Raw genomic sequence first — 15505 nt, 5'->3', positions numbered from 1 at the left:
CTATTATTCAGATCTGCTATTGAAGCCAGGAGACACTGGTAGCTACATCTTGCTCTCATACTATCCCTGTCCAAAAGGTCGGTCTCTTTCTCTATCTCACAACAGCATCTTTCTATACCGGGTACCCCTTCAAGTTTGTTTTTCCTAATAGTCCACTGGGGTCCTCTGCTTACTCAGCAGATCAGGAAGGTTGGCTGTGAGGATGGTGTTGATTCTAAGGCCCTGACTCTTGAAGCTTTGGCAGCACATCAGCAATATAGCTGGTGTGTGTCCCAACCCATGCTTCCATGACTCCAGACCAAGCTTGTGCTGAGGATGCTCAGCCAGAGCTCAGGTCTTGGTGGAGGGTGATCCCTAGGCAACCTTGCTAGGAGAGGAGGCAGGCACTTAGGTATGCAGAGGTCTGAGGAGCTGACTCTGTATCCCCTTTATTTTCCAAGCTGACACCTTCCAACTCACCTTTGCTGGTGCCAATTCAAATGCCGCTTGTCCTGCAGGCACCAGGTCCACTGTTGCCCACCTGATTCCCTGTCTCTTCTCTTTGTCAGTGCTCCTGGAGACTACTAAAGAAAGGTCTTCCTGCCCCCCACCCCCCAAGGCATCCCAGCCCCAACAATTCCAGCACAAGCTAACAGTTGCAGCATGTTTATTAACACAGGGATATCAGAGAGACTGATAGAGAGGTTAAATAGTTTGTCCAGAATTCCCCTTGCGTTACAGAGAGCTGGAGGGCTCCTGACACTAACTCAAAGAAACTCTGTGAGAGTAAGTAAGTCCTCATTGCTCTATCCATGGTGATCAGAGCCAATGACAAAGACCCGAAGTTTTTGAATGCAGAGAGTCCAGTCACTAGCCAAGGTGAGCAGTATGGAAGGTGGCAGTGCACTGCATGGTCAGTACCTTGGTTCTCTGGATGATCTAGACTTTATGGTGTGTGCTTAAAGTTAGCTGGGTCACTTGCCCACAAATTTGGGAGCTCGTTTCTCCCTGAAGGCTGCCATTCCTTCCAGCCTGTCCTGGGTTGGGATGTTCTGCAAAGATACAATGGATATTAGTTTGGGAGGAATAGGACCAGAGGCCAAAAAAAGGCCATTGCATAAGTAGATCTAACCTCTGACAACATCTGGGTCATTGTGAGCCTCAGACACTGCTGTCTCAGGAAGGCCAGCTTCTAGCGGTGTGCAGTCACTACTGGCCTCTGCAGAGCTCAGAGTCCTCTCTGAGAATGATCTGGGTTCTGTTCACAAGTCCCAGGACTCCTTGCTTAGGATTTTTTCTATTTGTTATGGTGGAGAGGAGGCTTTCTGAATGTTCTAGGCAAGCCTAAGCATAGCAACTTCAGTTTAGCCCAGTGCCGGGCAGCAGAAGCCACTTTCTCTGATTAAGGAGAGTCTCCAGGTGAAGAAAGACCTGTGAGTCCCTTGGAGCTACTCGGGTTAGTTAGGAGGCACTGGCATAGTTAAACTGCATAAGGTTTGCCTTGCCCCCAAGTGTGCACAAACAAACAGTAGTTATATACCTGGGCATAGCACATCTGTTCTATGGCCATCCCTGATGCAATGTCCACCTGCAAAAACATAATCCCCAAGTCAATATGACTTTGTCCAACCACATCTACACAGAAGAGCCGGCCCACCCTACTGCCTGTACCAGTCTGAACAGAAATGATTGCCACTTAGTAACTGGTGCCTGGATGTCCCAATAGTGGTAAAGGGTGCTGAGAGAAGTGGGGTGGGGGGTTAATGTGTGATGTGGCTGTTAGGTATAGGTGGCTTCTTCCAGATATAGAAACACGGGCTACATGTTTCAGCCAGTGTCTCTTCCCCCTGACTGCCTGGCCATGCCTTTTGTTACTCTAGGGATAGTCTTTGACAGGACTTAGGAATGAGGTTCCAGTCTTTATGACACTGGTGTAGTCACTAGTAAGCATGGTTCCTAACTTACTTTCCAAAGCACGTGTTTGTATCTGTTAATGCATGGGAGAAGGGTGTGGTGATCTAACCAGGGTCCCAGGGGCTTTACATCTTGTCATTCCTAATCCAATCAATCCTCTTCTATGCCTGTCTTCCTGTTTGTACTTTAACTTTTCTCTGGAAATTCCCCTGCCGCCATTCACTAAAGCACCCATACACACTCACATGCCCCAAATCAAGGAATCAGGGCTTCAGGAATGTGAGGGAGAGTAGTTTCGGGTAATCACGAGTTCTCAACTGAATTCTGGGATGATAGGTGCCATCATGACTTCCCACTAATCTTCAGCTCAAGCAAACATCCTTTGTTATTTTCTGAGATGGGGTTCCTCTGCATAGCCCTGGCTAGCCTTGAAATCCATGATCTTCCTGCCTCCAGAGTGCTGGTATTAAAAGCATGCCTGTCCACCCTCACATTATTTAACTCAGCACTCCTCAGTGCCATGGCCACTATCTACACATGGCTACGTAACAAACTATTCATCAGTAGGAGAAAGAAATCATTTTGCCAGACCATCCACCTGCCTCCACCTCCTAGACGTGTGCTATCTTTCAAATACAAATTGTGATGTGAAGGTGATCTGGTGTGACATCTATAATATCATTAATGCCATGTAAGCAGTGAACTACTTCATCCCCGCATCTCAGTTCCTTTCAGGTCTGGTGCAGTTGACAGATAAGAATTGACAGATAAACTAATATCCTGAGACCTGCCCTTGTGTTATATAACTAACCACCAGCCCAAACACAGGTACATGAGCTGAGGACCGTATGAGGACCTGCTGCCCCCCCCTCCCCCCAGCCAATTGGCTAGGATGACAAATCCTGACCAGTAGAGTCTTACCTCCATTCCTCTGTCGATGGCAACTTTGCCCAGGCGCACAGCAATGGGAGCCTAGGAGAGAGAACATCCCGGGTCTTGAACTTGAACTTGGAATGTGTAGCTCTTACAAAGGAAGGTGCAGGTCTGGGTCTGGGTCCAGCTTTCCCACTGGTAGGGATTATTTCTGTTCTGTTCATCCTTCTATGTCTTAAAGCTTCCTCCCAGAAGTTGTCTTTCAGCCTATTCTCCAACATGCCCTTCACATTAGTCTTTGGTGCTGGACATTAAACCTAGAACTTCACCCAAGCTGGGCAAGTGCTCTCCTACAGCCTTAGACCCACAGTGGGCCCCTCACTTCCGAGCAAACACTTGCTGAGCTGCTGAGGCCTGTCTTTCCCTGTGGTCCTTAGCCTCAGATTATAGGCATATGCCACGTGGTCAGAGTCCTTATGGAAAATACATTATATTGATGCGAAATAGAGGCTCATGGGATGGAAGCACTGGGCCACATATTCAGTGAGTCTCCCAACTCCCAGTCACCTCCCCATTGCTGTTCCTCCCCACCCAGCCCTCATCCCAGCAAGTGCTAGTGTTTGAGTTTCTATTTGGTTTGTTTGCCATGAGTGATAATAAACAGTACTGATTTTGTCATTAAAGTAAAAACTTAATGTTCCCCAGAACAGCACGTAGGAGGTAGAGGCAGGAAGATGAATTTCAGGCTACATGAGACTCCAGCTCAAAACTGCAAAAATTTTAAAAATTTAAAAAACATTAGCATGTTTCTGGCTATGTGACTATATTAAAATTAGAATACAGTGGATAAAATTTCAGATGTTACTTGGGAACCAGTAGTGTGTCTTAGTATGTCTATTCCTGATATCTAAATGGAAACCAGTCAGCTCCTTTAGTCAATCTTACTGCATCTACACTCCAGAACCACTCCCTCTTCAGTGGTTTGCCCACTAGGTGCTAACTGCTCATGCCATCCCTATACTAAAAGTTCTAGCAGTGGAAAAAGTGACCAGTGTAGGTAGACAGCCAGTATTATGGTACACGAAGGTGTATGTTTGCTTTACTTTAGAGGCCAGGTATCATTATGTAGCTCTGGCTAGCCTGGAACTTGCTATGTAGACCAGGTGGGCCTCTGTCAGGTTTAAAGGTGTGTTACCATTCCTGGCTTTTTATTTTTGGTGGCGCTAAGGATTGGACCTAGCTAGTCTTGTGTACTAGGGAAGCACTGAGTTACACACACACACACACACACATACACACCCTTTCCCTTGGCTACTTTAGAAGCCCCAAATGCCCATAACTCTAGGGTAAGGCCACTGTCTCATACTCCACTATTTGGAGGCCTGAATCACCTTGAACTTGTTGAGTGTACTCAAAAGGCAAAACCCAGCCTCTGTGTCCAGCTGGCTTGCTAACTTGGTTCCCTCTGTGGAGGTTTCAGTCACTCCGTTGGTCATTCTGAGTTCTATATGAGTCAGGGACACTTTCCACCTATAGACTGTCCCTTGCCAAAGAAAACACAGAAAATTGGTGTGAAACAAATTAGTTGTCCCTGACTCCTAAATTAAAGAACAGTGTAAGCGAGGGATTATCTCACTTTAAGAACTGGAGAAGTTCCCCTTTTCTGTGGGGAAAAAAATCACTTGCAGGTCTGGAGACTTAAGACGGGATCTAAGTAGGACAGGTTGGTCTTGAACTCAAAGAAATCCACCTACCTCAACCTTCTGAGTGCTAGGATTACAGTTAGCTGCCACAACTGGCGTCATATGTAAGGACAGGGTTTCTCTGTGTAGCCCTGGCTGTTCTGGAGCTCACTCTGTAGCCCAGGCTGGCCTCGATCTCACTGAGGTTCTCCTGCTTCTGTTTCCCAAGTTCTGCGATTAAAGGTGTGGCTCAAATGTAAATTTAATGTTAAACTGATGTATGGCTAATATTTTTGTAAGTTTATATTTTGGCAGTTTTGTTACACTTTAAAATGTTTTGGAATTAATATATTTGACCTCAAAGTTATTAAAATTTTGGTACATATTCTACTTCTTATGAGTGTCTATGTGTTTGTATGTATGCATACCTGTGTTGGTGTGTGGAGACCAGGTGACAGCCTCAGCCTCACTCTCACATTTCCTCCTTGGGGATGCTGGTCCACATTTTTGGAGACATGATCTCTCATTGGTTCCCCGATTAAGCCCTAGCTTTTTTTTTTTTTTTCCTTTGTCAGTTCTGGGGATTGAACTCAGATTCTCATGCTGGGAAGCAAACATTTTGCTTGCTTCCGTCCCTAGTCCCATATTCTGAAATCTCAAAAATCGGCCTTGTTGCGATTGGATGCTGGAGTCACAGGGCGACCTTGAAGACGGCAGTTGCTTTACACCCTTTTGAAAATGTGAGGTCATCCCAGAACCATGCAGATAGCCCAGGCTATCCATTAACTCACTAGCTAGGGATCACTTAGCATGCATCAAGTCCTCTCTATTACCAGTCCTTCCCTAGGGATTCCAAAAAGTGAGTTAACGTATGTCCTGAATGTTTCTAGAAACAACTACCGTACAGTGTGGTAGGAAAGGTGACTGGTAGAATATCTAGTCTCCCAGTCCCTGGTGACACATTATCACACACCTCTTGGCATTTGAAAGGTTATCTCATGTGGGTGAGGGACTGTTTGGTTCAGTTTAAGAAACTTCACCCTGCCACCGACCATACTCCATACAAGAGATGAAGGTGGCTATTATCACATTTACTAGACATGGTAGCTTTGATGGCTTGAAGCCCACTAGATCCCAATCCTCAACGAACTTTGTGTTTTAATTCAGAGTTAAAGTTGGTGGTGGATAACAGGATAGGTGCCCAAGCTCCAGGGGCTTGTGTTTTATATCTTTGGGATCTTGTGCAGCTCTAGGAAACATCTGGCCCCTGGGCCTCCCATCATCCCTCCCTTGTGTTCCCCAGTGGTCACCATACCTGGGGCAGGATCTCCTGTGCCAGTGCCAGGGCCCGGTGGTAGGCAGCGTTACCCTCCTCATTCTGAGCCACGGCATGATTTACCAGGCCCAACTCACGGGCCTGTGCCCCGTTCAGTCGCCGGCCTGTGAAGATGAGCTCCTTCGCTAGGGCCACGCCCAGGCAGCGAGGCAGCCTCTGAGTCCCTCCTGCCAGGGTGGAGGTGAGAGCAGTGAGTCAGGTTGAGAGAGACAAATCTAGAGCTCATCTCAGGGAAAGGTCAGGATGGACAGATGGACTGAGGACGAGGAAGTGGGAAAGACAAGCGGATAGGTGAAATTAACCTGCTCCTGGGAGAAGTCCTCGAGTGGTCTCAATTAGCCCCATGACAGCCGAAGAAGCTGTTTAAACAGAACAGAATGAAGTTGCTCCCTGCCCAGCCTCCATTACTAGTCCATAGCTCTGTCTCTCCAGCTACTTCCTCATGGTCTGGCCGTGGCTCAGGAAGCATCCTGGGAGGCCCAGGCCAGCATGCACTACCCCAGCTGCTGCAGCTGTGAATCACATGGCTCTCTCTTCCTGAGCATCCCTGATGGGAAATGACTGCCCTTCTGCCTGTCAGACACGCTAGGGAACAAGAACTACATGCCTGGATATATATTTTCACATCCCTGGGTTTGAAAGAGAAGGCATGAGGGGATGGGTACATTGGTGGCACTCAGTCTACCTCTCAGATGGGCTCTCCCAGGTAAGCGTGACCTTGAAAAGCGACCAGGGCCTTTGTTATCCCCCACTACTTAGGGTTCAACTGTAATCACAAGCCTGGTGGGCGGGCGTCATAAACCAGATGACACTGCGCGGTGACTTGTGCCATGAGATGGGACACTGAGGAACAGCCCTCATGGCTCACCTTTGTGCAGCTCTGACTTGGCTAGTTCTAGATGGTCAGACTCCCTAACCTCATCCTCTTTCACTTCCCTTCCTTTTGCTCCCTGATCAGCTATGGCTCAGGGGTTGGGAAACCATTCCCGGATGAGGAGAGCCGCTCTCAAGGCCTGGTGTGACAGCAGAGGGCTATGAAGCAGCTTTGCTGGCTTCCTCCGCGTCTCCTACGCGCACTCAGCTTTTGTTTTGTTTGGAATTCTCTAAGAGTGGCAGCTGACCTAACAGAAACCTGACTTTCCCAGCTTGGCTTGCTTGTCCCACCCCATCCTCCCAAGTACCTGCTATTCGGAGGTCACAGGCCAGGGCAAGTTCCAAGCCCCCGCCTAAGGCAAACCCATCCATGGCTGCAATGGTGGGCACAGGGAAGGCTGCTGTAGAAACAAAGATGGGTTCAGCCTGCAAAGACTAGCAGGTCCAGGACAGAGGGCCGAGACTGGTAGCCTAGAGGGTCTTGCAGATCCCAGATTAGGGAACCTCACATGGTACCTCAGCCAGGTTATCTGAGGAGGAAACTTTTCCAATAAGGTAAATTTTAGGCCTAATCAGGGGTTGGTAGCAGGGAAATAAGCTGATGTCAGAAGACCCACTCTCTTGCTGGGGAACCAAGCCCTGGGCAAGGGTGCCAGCAGGCATTGGAGGCCTTAAAGGGTGAATGTGAATTCAGGTAGCTGGGAAGGGTATGCCAGGCAATAGGAACAGCCATTGTGGAAGCCTGTTCAGTGAACCTGACTGCTCTGGAGTTACTGGACAGGAACTCTGAGGTCCACTGGTTATTGGGCACATGGCTAAGGAGCTAAGGTTACTTCTCTAATAGACATAAATAGTTCGTAGCATGGTGGCACATGCACACCTGCAATTCCAGCAATGGGGGAGTCCAGCCTAGACTATCTAGGGTGTCTAAAATAATTGCCTTTTTTAAAAAAGAAGGAAGAGAAGATATGCCTCTCCCTCTCTATGTAACCCCATGTACCCCTCATAAGACAGTTAACTGTGTTCCCATTTAACTCAACAGAAGGGGTGGGACCAGGCAGAGGCAGTGCCTGCTGGGGTGGGCAGCCCTCCATCCCACTCTCACCGATCTCACTCATCAGGCCTCGGAGCCGCTGGACAAAGGTCCCCACCTCCACATCACTCATCTGCTCCCGCTCCTTCAGGTCTGCACCTGCAGAGGGCAAGCTGCTGGTGATCACTGTGAAGTGACCTCTTAGAAAATCCTAGGTGGTTAAAGGAGCCAGAAAAAGAGCCCTGAGCAGAAGCAGTCAGGGAGGAAGGAAAGGAACCAGGAAACCCAGTTGCAGGGGCCAGTGGGGGAAGCAGGTATCAGTGCAGAGACGGGCAACCCACAGCATCAAGATAAAGTGGGGCTTCTTCAGCGTGAGCATCCTTTGTACATCAAAGAACACTGTCAGGGGCTGGAGAGATGGCTCAGTGGCTAAGAACACTGACAGTTCTTCCAGAGGACCCAGTTCAATTCCCAGCACCAGGCTGGTAGTTTACAGCCATCTGTAAACTCCAATTCCAAAGGGTCTGACAGCCTTTTCTGGATTCTTTGGACACTGAATGCATACATGCGGCAAAACACCCACACATATAAATTAAGAATAAATCTTTAAAAAAAAATTTTAAAAGAACACTGTCAAGAACATAAAGAGAAAACAATTTTCCTTTTTTCCCCCCAGATACTGTGGCACCATGTAGCCCTGGATGTCCTAGAACTCACTACGTAGACCAAGGTGGCCTCCAACAGAGAGCCGCCTGCCTCTGCAGGGTGTTGATATTAAAGGCATATGCCACCACACCTGGCCTTTAAGTATATCATTTTTATTTTAAAGGATGTGTGTGTTATGTTTATGTGCATCTGTGAGGAGGCCAGAAGAAAGCAATAGATCTATTGGAGCTGCAGTTTCAGATGGTTGTGAGCCATCTGACTTGAGTGCTGGGACCCAAACTCAGGTCCTCTGGACTAGCCGTTGTCTTTAAGAGTGGTCCTGATAGACGCATATGTGTCAATGCTCAGTCTCTAGGAAGTAGCACTATTTGAGAAGGATTAGGAGGTGTGGCCTTGTTGGAGGAAGTGTGTCCATGCCAGCCTTCCTCCCCCTTCCCCCCACCCACTTTCCTATTCTCTCTCTCACTGCCTTCATATCAGGATGTAGCTCAACTGTTTTCCCAGCACCAGGCCTGCCTAAAACAAGTATATGGCTCTTAATGACTGAGCCATCTCTCCAGCTCCAGTGAGAAAAGATTTTCCACAAAAACAAGAATCACAAGTGGGGGTGGTGGCAAACACCTTTAATTCCAGCACTCGGAGGTAGAGATAGGAGGATCAGAAGTCCCAGATCACCCTCAGCTAAAAAGAGTTGAAGGCCAGTCTGGGATACAGGAAATATCTCTTTAAAAAGAAAAAAAAAAATAGTAAAAGTTAATTAATCCTTTTTTATCTTATTGTCACTCTCAAAAGTGCTGGGAATATAGCGTGTGTCATCATGCTTAGCTAATTAATTCTTTTAAAATTTTGTTTTGTTGGGCTGGAGATGGCTCAGCGGTTAAGAGTACTGACTGCTCTTCCAAAGGTCCTGAGTTCAAATCCCAGCAACCACATGGTAGCTCACAACCATCTGTAATGAGATCTGATGGCCTTTTCTGGGATGTCTGAAGACATAGTGTACTTACATATAATAAATAAATAAATCCTTTAAATTTTGTTTGTTTGTTTGTTTTTGAGACAGTGCTTCTCTGTCCTGGAACTCCCTTTGTAGACCAGACTGTCCTTGACCTCAGAAATCCACCTGCCTCTGCCTCTCAAGCACTGGGACTGAAGATGAACACCACCACACCCAGCCCATTAAATCTTTAAAGGTTGGGTCAGTGGGATCCAAGGGGGCTGATAGCTGGGGTTTCTTCCTTCCCTCTCATAGGTTTGGGGTACATGTTTCTCTGACTTTTGAAACAAGTTCAAGACACCCTTGTGAGAGCCAGATGATGCAAGTTTAAGCAGCCCTAGTGACAAAGACCGACATTTACCTTGTGAGCATGTTGGGACTCAGTGTCTCCATTTCCTCCATAAAGGGTCAGAAGGAAGCCAGGTAGAACAGAAAGAATAGATATGGGTCAGAGAGGCCAAGTTCAAACTGAATCTCACTCTCTCCCTTCCCTCACTAAGCTGTGTAAACCAAACTTGGCGAGGAACTTCACCTGCCTGTGTCTTCAAGTGCGTTCATATTGTCAAATGGGAACCTGTCCTATGCCAGAGCCCTAAGGCATTCCAGTCCCTGAAGAGGAGAGGGTGACTGGGCACCCACCTGCACAGAACACTCCCTTCACCGCACTTCTGAAGAGCAGGACCCGGACTTGCTGGTCTTCCCGAAGCTGGGCCAGAGCTTCCAGCAGCTGTGGAGGGCAGAGGACAAATAGGATCAGATCCGTCCTGGCCCGTCCCTGGTCACACTGTGGTACACCCTTACTCACCTCACTAACAAACACATTCCCCAAGGCATTGCGGGCATTAGGTCTGTTCATCAGAATCTCAGTGATTCCTGCAAGGGACGGACGGGCAGCCTTGAGTGACTGACAGGCAGCCTGGAGTGAGCTAGCTGTCACTGCTCAGAGAAGCTGAAGCCTGGAGGCAGGGGGCATGTAAGCTGCAGCAAGCCACACAATATCCCAGAAAGGCAGTAGAAGGGCTTGTGGGCTGAGGAAAAGTAACGTGAGAAACAGGCGACCATCATGGCACACGGACCCACAGACTCACTGGTATACATGCCTTTAATTCCATAGCTCCCACCCCCAATCACACATTTTCCTCTAAAGAGTAATATTCAGGCAAATATCCTTCTATTCAGCCGGGATCAAGATAGACCCAAGCCGGGCAGTGGTGGCGCACGTCTTTAATCCCAGCACTTGGGAGGCAGAGGCAGGCGGATTTCTGCGTTCGAGGCCAGCCTGGTCTACAGAATGAGTTCCAGAACAGCCAGGGCTACACAGAGAAACCCTGTCTCGAAAAAAACAAACCAAAACAAAAGACAAAAAAAAAAAAAAAAAAAAAAGAAAAGAAGAGAAAAGAGACCCAAAACAAAGAGAAAAGAGACCCAAAACAACCGCCCCGGACCCTGACCATGACAGCTCCTCTCCTCAGCTTGTAGTAATCATCTTCATGGATCTTCTTCCAGAAAATTGTTACTCTTAATATTATGTGGTGTTGTAACCCAGGCTGGCCTCCAACATGCTAGGTGGCCAAGAAGGGAATCTTGAATGTCTGATGCTGCTGTCTCTAACTCATAAACACTGGGATAACAGACAAGTGCCGCCACACCCAGTTTACATGTGAGTATGCCACCAACTGAGCCATATCCTCAGTCCCAGAAAACTTACTTACCGGAGACAGGGTCTCCAGAGTATCCCCAGCACACCTGGAATTCACTACGTAGATCAGAGATCCATCCACTTGCCTCTAGTTTTTGTTGTTTAGAGGCAATGTCTGATACAGCTCAGGGCAGTCTTGAACTCCTGATTTCCTGTTTCTACCAACCAAGTACTGGGCTTACCCGGTTATGTGGTTATGTCAGCAGTAAGAGGTCCAATCTTTTGTTGTTGTTTTTATTTTTTGTTTGTTTTGGTTTTCAAGACAGGGTTACACTGTGTAGCCTTGGAAGAGATCCAATCTTTTGAATCTCAGGGGTGTCTCTGCCAAGCCTGACAATTTAAGTTCATTCCTGGGACCCACATAATGAAGATTCGGAACCTTCACGTTATCCTATCACGTTAACACCCAAAATGCATGTTCCTGGCTTTGTAGAAATCTCTCATGCCTGGGAGAGGGCTAGTCGGCTCCCTGCTTACGAGTTTACTTCTGGGGAGCCAGAAGTTGCCAGCAGACTGACTTCAGGATAGGTCCAGTTGTTCTGAACAGTCCACCTCAGGATCACTGTGGGGAAATGCCACTCCAGCATGAACTGACGTAACCACAGCTGCTGCCAAAGCCACCAGTTTCTGCTGCGGATCTTCTCTAATCAGAGCTGTCTCAGGCTATGCCAGCTGGAAACTTCACCTATTTTCCCTGTGACCAGGTTTGCAAGCTCCTCAGCAAAGCCCTCCTCTGACTGCCCCTCTTGGCTAGCAGGCATAAGGCCTTACTAGAAAATCGCAGGGTTACTACTGGGAAGGGTGAAAGACACGTGTTGTTAATTACATTGGAACTCATTTATTAAATGATGCCTTTAATCCCAGCACTGAGGAGGCAGAGGTAGGGGAATCTCCAGGTTCCAGGCCAGCCTGGTTTACATACCAAATTCCAGGACAGCCAAGGATACACAAAGAAACCCTGTCTCAAAAAAAAAACAAAGAACCCAACGAGAAAACAAACAAAAATTACATTTACTTACATACTATCTATTGTGTGTGTGTCTGTAAGTGTGTGTGTCTGTAAGTGTGTGTGTGGGGGGGGGGGTAATAGGAAGCCAACTTGAGTGAGCTTGGTCTTTGTTTTTTACTCTGGATTAAGCTTGGATCTTGTCAGGTTTGGTGGCAAGGGCTTTCCCCCCAAGCTGTCTTGGCATTTCATGTGTAATATGGTTATTGTTGTTAAGCACAGGCTTTATTATTATTATTATTATTATTATTATTATTATTATTATTAAACACAAGTTCTCAGCAGGTAGCCCTGGCTGGCCAAAAACCTGCTATGTTAACCAGGCTGGCCTTGTACAATTGGAGATCCACCTGCCTCTGACTCCCAAGTGCTGGCATTAAAGTGTGTGTCTCCACGCCAAGCCCCAGGATGCGATTCTTCATTCTCTCTCGCCCAAAGGCTTTAACCAGACTCCAGGGTGGGGGAATCCTTTCTCTTCCTATATTCCCATAACTTTCCCTATCTGTCTATTCTGCTTTCCGTGAGACACTGGTAGTACTTCCTGTCTGCCGAAAATGATGTGCAGCAGGGTGTGGTGGCGCACACCTTGGATCCCAGCATCCCGAGGCAGAGACAGGCAGATTTCTGAGTCTACAAAGTGAGTTCCAGGACAGCCAGGGCTATACAGAGAAACCCTGTCTCGAAAAACCAGAAAAAAAAAAAAAAAAACCCGATGTGCACCACAGAGGGTGATGTATCCATCAGCAGGAAGGTGGTGGTTTAGATTTATTCAGAAAAACAGCTCTTTGAAATTTGGTGCAGGCCTTGAAGAGATGCTATAAAAAGCCCAGTGCAATGCCATCTGTGCAAGTGAAAATTGATTCGAGAGGCCAGCAAGACCTCCAAGTGGAGGCTGGAAAGATGGCTCCACAGATAAGAACACAGGCTGCTCTTCCAGAGAATCTGGGTTCAAGTCCCAGATCTCATATGGCCGTTCACAACCCTCTGTCACTCCAGTTCTGGGGTAAGAACACCTCTTCCAGCCTCCACAGGCACTCATGTGATGCACAGACAGAGAGGCCAGCAAAGGAGATAAGAAATGACCTTTTAAAAAATGTGCCCAGTGGCAAATGTAACCACTCACATTCAGTAATAAAAATAGTAAATAAGGGGCTGGAGAGATGGCTCAGAGGTTAAGAGCACTGACTGCTCTTCCAGAGGTCCTGAGTTCATTTCCCAGCAACCACATGGTGGGTCACAACCATCTGTAATAGGATCCGATGCCCTCTTCTGGTGGGTCTGAAAACAAGAGACAGTGTACCGACATACATGAAATAAATAAATAAGCCAGTCGTGGTGGCGTATGCCTTTAATCCTAGCACTTGGACTTGGGAGTCAGAGGCAGGCGAATTTCTGTGTTCGAGGCCAGCCTGGTCTACAGAGTGAGTTCCAGGACAGCCAGGGCTACACAGAGAAACCCTGTCTCAAAATAAATAAATAAATAAATAAATAACTCTTAAAAAAAAAAAAAAGTAAATAAGCGGGACAGTGGTGACACACACCACTAATCCCAGTACTTGGGAGGCAGAGGCAAGTGAATCTCTGAAGTTCAGGGCCAGCCTGGTCTACAGAGTGAACCCCAGGACAGCCAGGGCTGTTACACAGAGAAACCCTGTTTTGTTTTTTGTTTTTGTTTTTGTTTTTGTTTTTGGGGAGGGGGAGACAAATAAAACAGAAGAACAGGAAGAGACAGGAACAATACAATATCCAACATGGGAACGGAGATGGGATGAGGTTACATTGGAGAAGGATCCGCACCCAGCTAACGCACCTGAGGTCCAAACAAACATACCCACGCTTCACAGCGTATTTTTGTACAATAAAAGACCTTGCTGCCGCCGATGGTTGTGAAGTTTCCCTGTGTGTCCGTGGACCCTGTGGACCGTCCCTCCCTCTCTGGTTGTCCCCTCAGGTCCAGCCAGATTTGCTCCGCCGCCACCCCCACCCCCCACCCCCGTCCCCGATCATTGCCAAGGCTCTAGAGGGAAAAGTCCTGGCTAGCACTGTTGTCCTGATCTCCTGGCGCACAGCCCTGCTCCCAGCTCTCCTCTCGGCTCCACACCTCCCCGGGCCTCTAGAGAGTTTGGGGAGCTCCCCTTCTACCCTGGGAGCCCTGAGATCCAATCCTCCTGCTCTCCCGCCTCAGTCTTCCCATGTGTTGGGTCTCAGCACACAACTTTACCTTGGTTGGGACCTGTCAGAGCCTGCACTTGGATTTCGGGTGTCCTGGTCGTCGCGTGAGAGGCGCAGTCCCGGGCCCCCGAGAACCTCCAGGAGCACGGGAGGCGCAGCGCGCGGGGCAGTACGCGTAGCATCGGGGAGCAGGCCGGCAAGGTGGCGCGGAGAACGGGACCTCCTCGGCAGAGCTGGAAAATCGTAGTTCCGGGGCGGGCGAGGCCTCGCCAAGGGCTCCACCTACGGGCGGAGAGAAAGGTGCGGCGGTCCGCGAGCCTGCAGACCCCAAGTTCAGCTCCTTCGTGAAATCTGGGAATGCTGCAGATTTAATCCGAATGCACGGCTAGGAAGGTGGTGTCCAAAACTGAATGTGTTGTGTGCACTTTCTTCACGTGTACCCTCAGATCATGTCATTTCATCAGTCACTGTGGGGTGGTCTGCACCCACTGACAAGGTCTGCTGTCCTAGAGGCTGTAAGATCGCGTCTGGCCCCTCCCAGTTTAACTAAGAACTTTGGCTCACAGTTATGAACTGCCAGTTTCTGTCCTCCACCGGCCACCTAGCCTTCCTTTGCAGAGGAAAGAAGGGCAATCCAGGGTAAATCAACCAAGCATCTGGGGTGAACAGTCAAGATATGGGTGCTTTGTCAGGCCATCTAATAGTAAAACTCAAGCCACTGATTTTCGTATGTGTAGGAGCAGCGGGAGAAGAGTGTCTCCGTCAAACAGAACCACAAACAGCCAGAGATCATTCGTAGCTACGCAGTGATCTGAAGACCACCCTGTGGCAGACAAAACGAAATAACACAGCAAACTATACAATCTATTTTCAAACTGCTAAAAGGAAAAACAAAAAACAAAAAGACCCAAAACCCTGTTTGTCAAGAATCCCACGTTTAGCAAACTGAAGAAGAAGCTGGGTGCTATGACTTTAATCCCAGATCTCGGGCAGATTTCTGTGTTCAAAGCTAGCCTAGTCTACATATTGATTTTTGGGTCAGCCAGGGAGCTCCACTGAGACGCTGTCAGAGAGAGAGAGAGAGAGAGAGGCAGAGAGAGACACAGAGAGAGACACACAGAGAGAGAGAGAGAGACAGAGAGAGAGGACAGAGACAGAGAGAGAGACAGACAGAGAGAGACAGAGACAGAGTCAGAGGAGAGAGAGAATTCTTGCAGACCAGGAATGGCTATGTGAATATCAGACAAGATGACTTTGTCTATCTTTATGTTGTGTGAA

The 15505-nt window shown here is 48.1% G+C and overlaps 1 protein-coding gene across 6 annotated transcripts; it reads right to left on the bottom strand.

Annotated features, from left to right (window-relative positions):
- Positions 1 to 629: 629 nt before the first annotated feature.
- Positions 630 to 14502, bottom strand: Echdc2 (enoyl Coenzyme A hydratase domain containing 2). Of its 6 annotated transcripts, XR_003954983.1 has the most exons (11): positions 14277 to 14502; positions 10156 to 10223; positions 9990 to 10077; positions 7763 to 7849; positions 6966 to 7058; positions 6087 to 6143; positions 5764 to 5951; positions 4521 to 4679; positions 2815 to 2865; positions 1520 to 1567; positions 630 to 1031 (listed from the first exon to the last, which is right to left on the bottom strand). XR_003954983.1 is itself a non-coding variant. In XM_017320314.2 (10 exons), exons 4-10 carry the CDS (start codon positions 7821 to 7823, stop codon positions 954 to 956), a joined length of 576 nt encoding a protein of 191 aa, XP_017175803.1. In that variant the 5' UTR covers positions 7824 to 7849; positions 9712 to 10077; positions 10156 to 10223; positions 14277 to 14502; the 3' UTR covers positions 630 to 953. The 6 variants fall into 6 exon arrangements, 5 of the variants coding, with proteins under 5 accessions (XP_017175803.1, NP_081004.2, NP_001241683.1 ...); XM_017320314.2 differs by lacking the exon at positions 4521 to 4679 and having other exon boundaries at positions 9712 to 10077; NM_026728.4 differs by lacking the exon at positions 4521 to 4679 and having other exon boundaries at positions 14277 to 14501.
- Between the last annotated feature and the right edge of the window lie 1003 nt (positions 14503 to 15505).

Source organism: Mus musculus, chromosome 4, assembly GCF_000001635.26.
Source record: "Mus musculus strain C57BL/6J chromosome 4, GRCm38.p6 C57BL/6J".
Classification (NCBI taxonomy): Eukaryota; Metazoa; Chordata; class Mammalia; order Rodentia; family Muridae; genus Mus; species Mus musculus.
The sequence above is the reverse complement of the archived record's forward strand: the minus strand, read 5'-3'. Positions and strand labels throughout refer to the sequence as shown.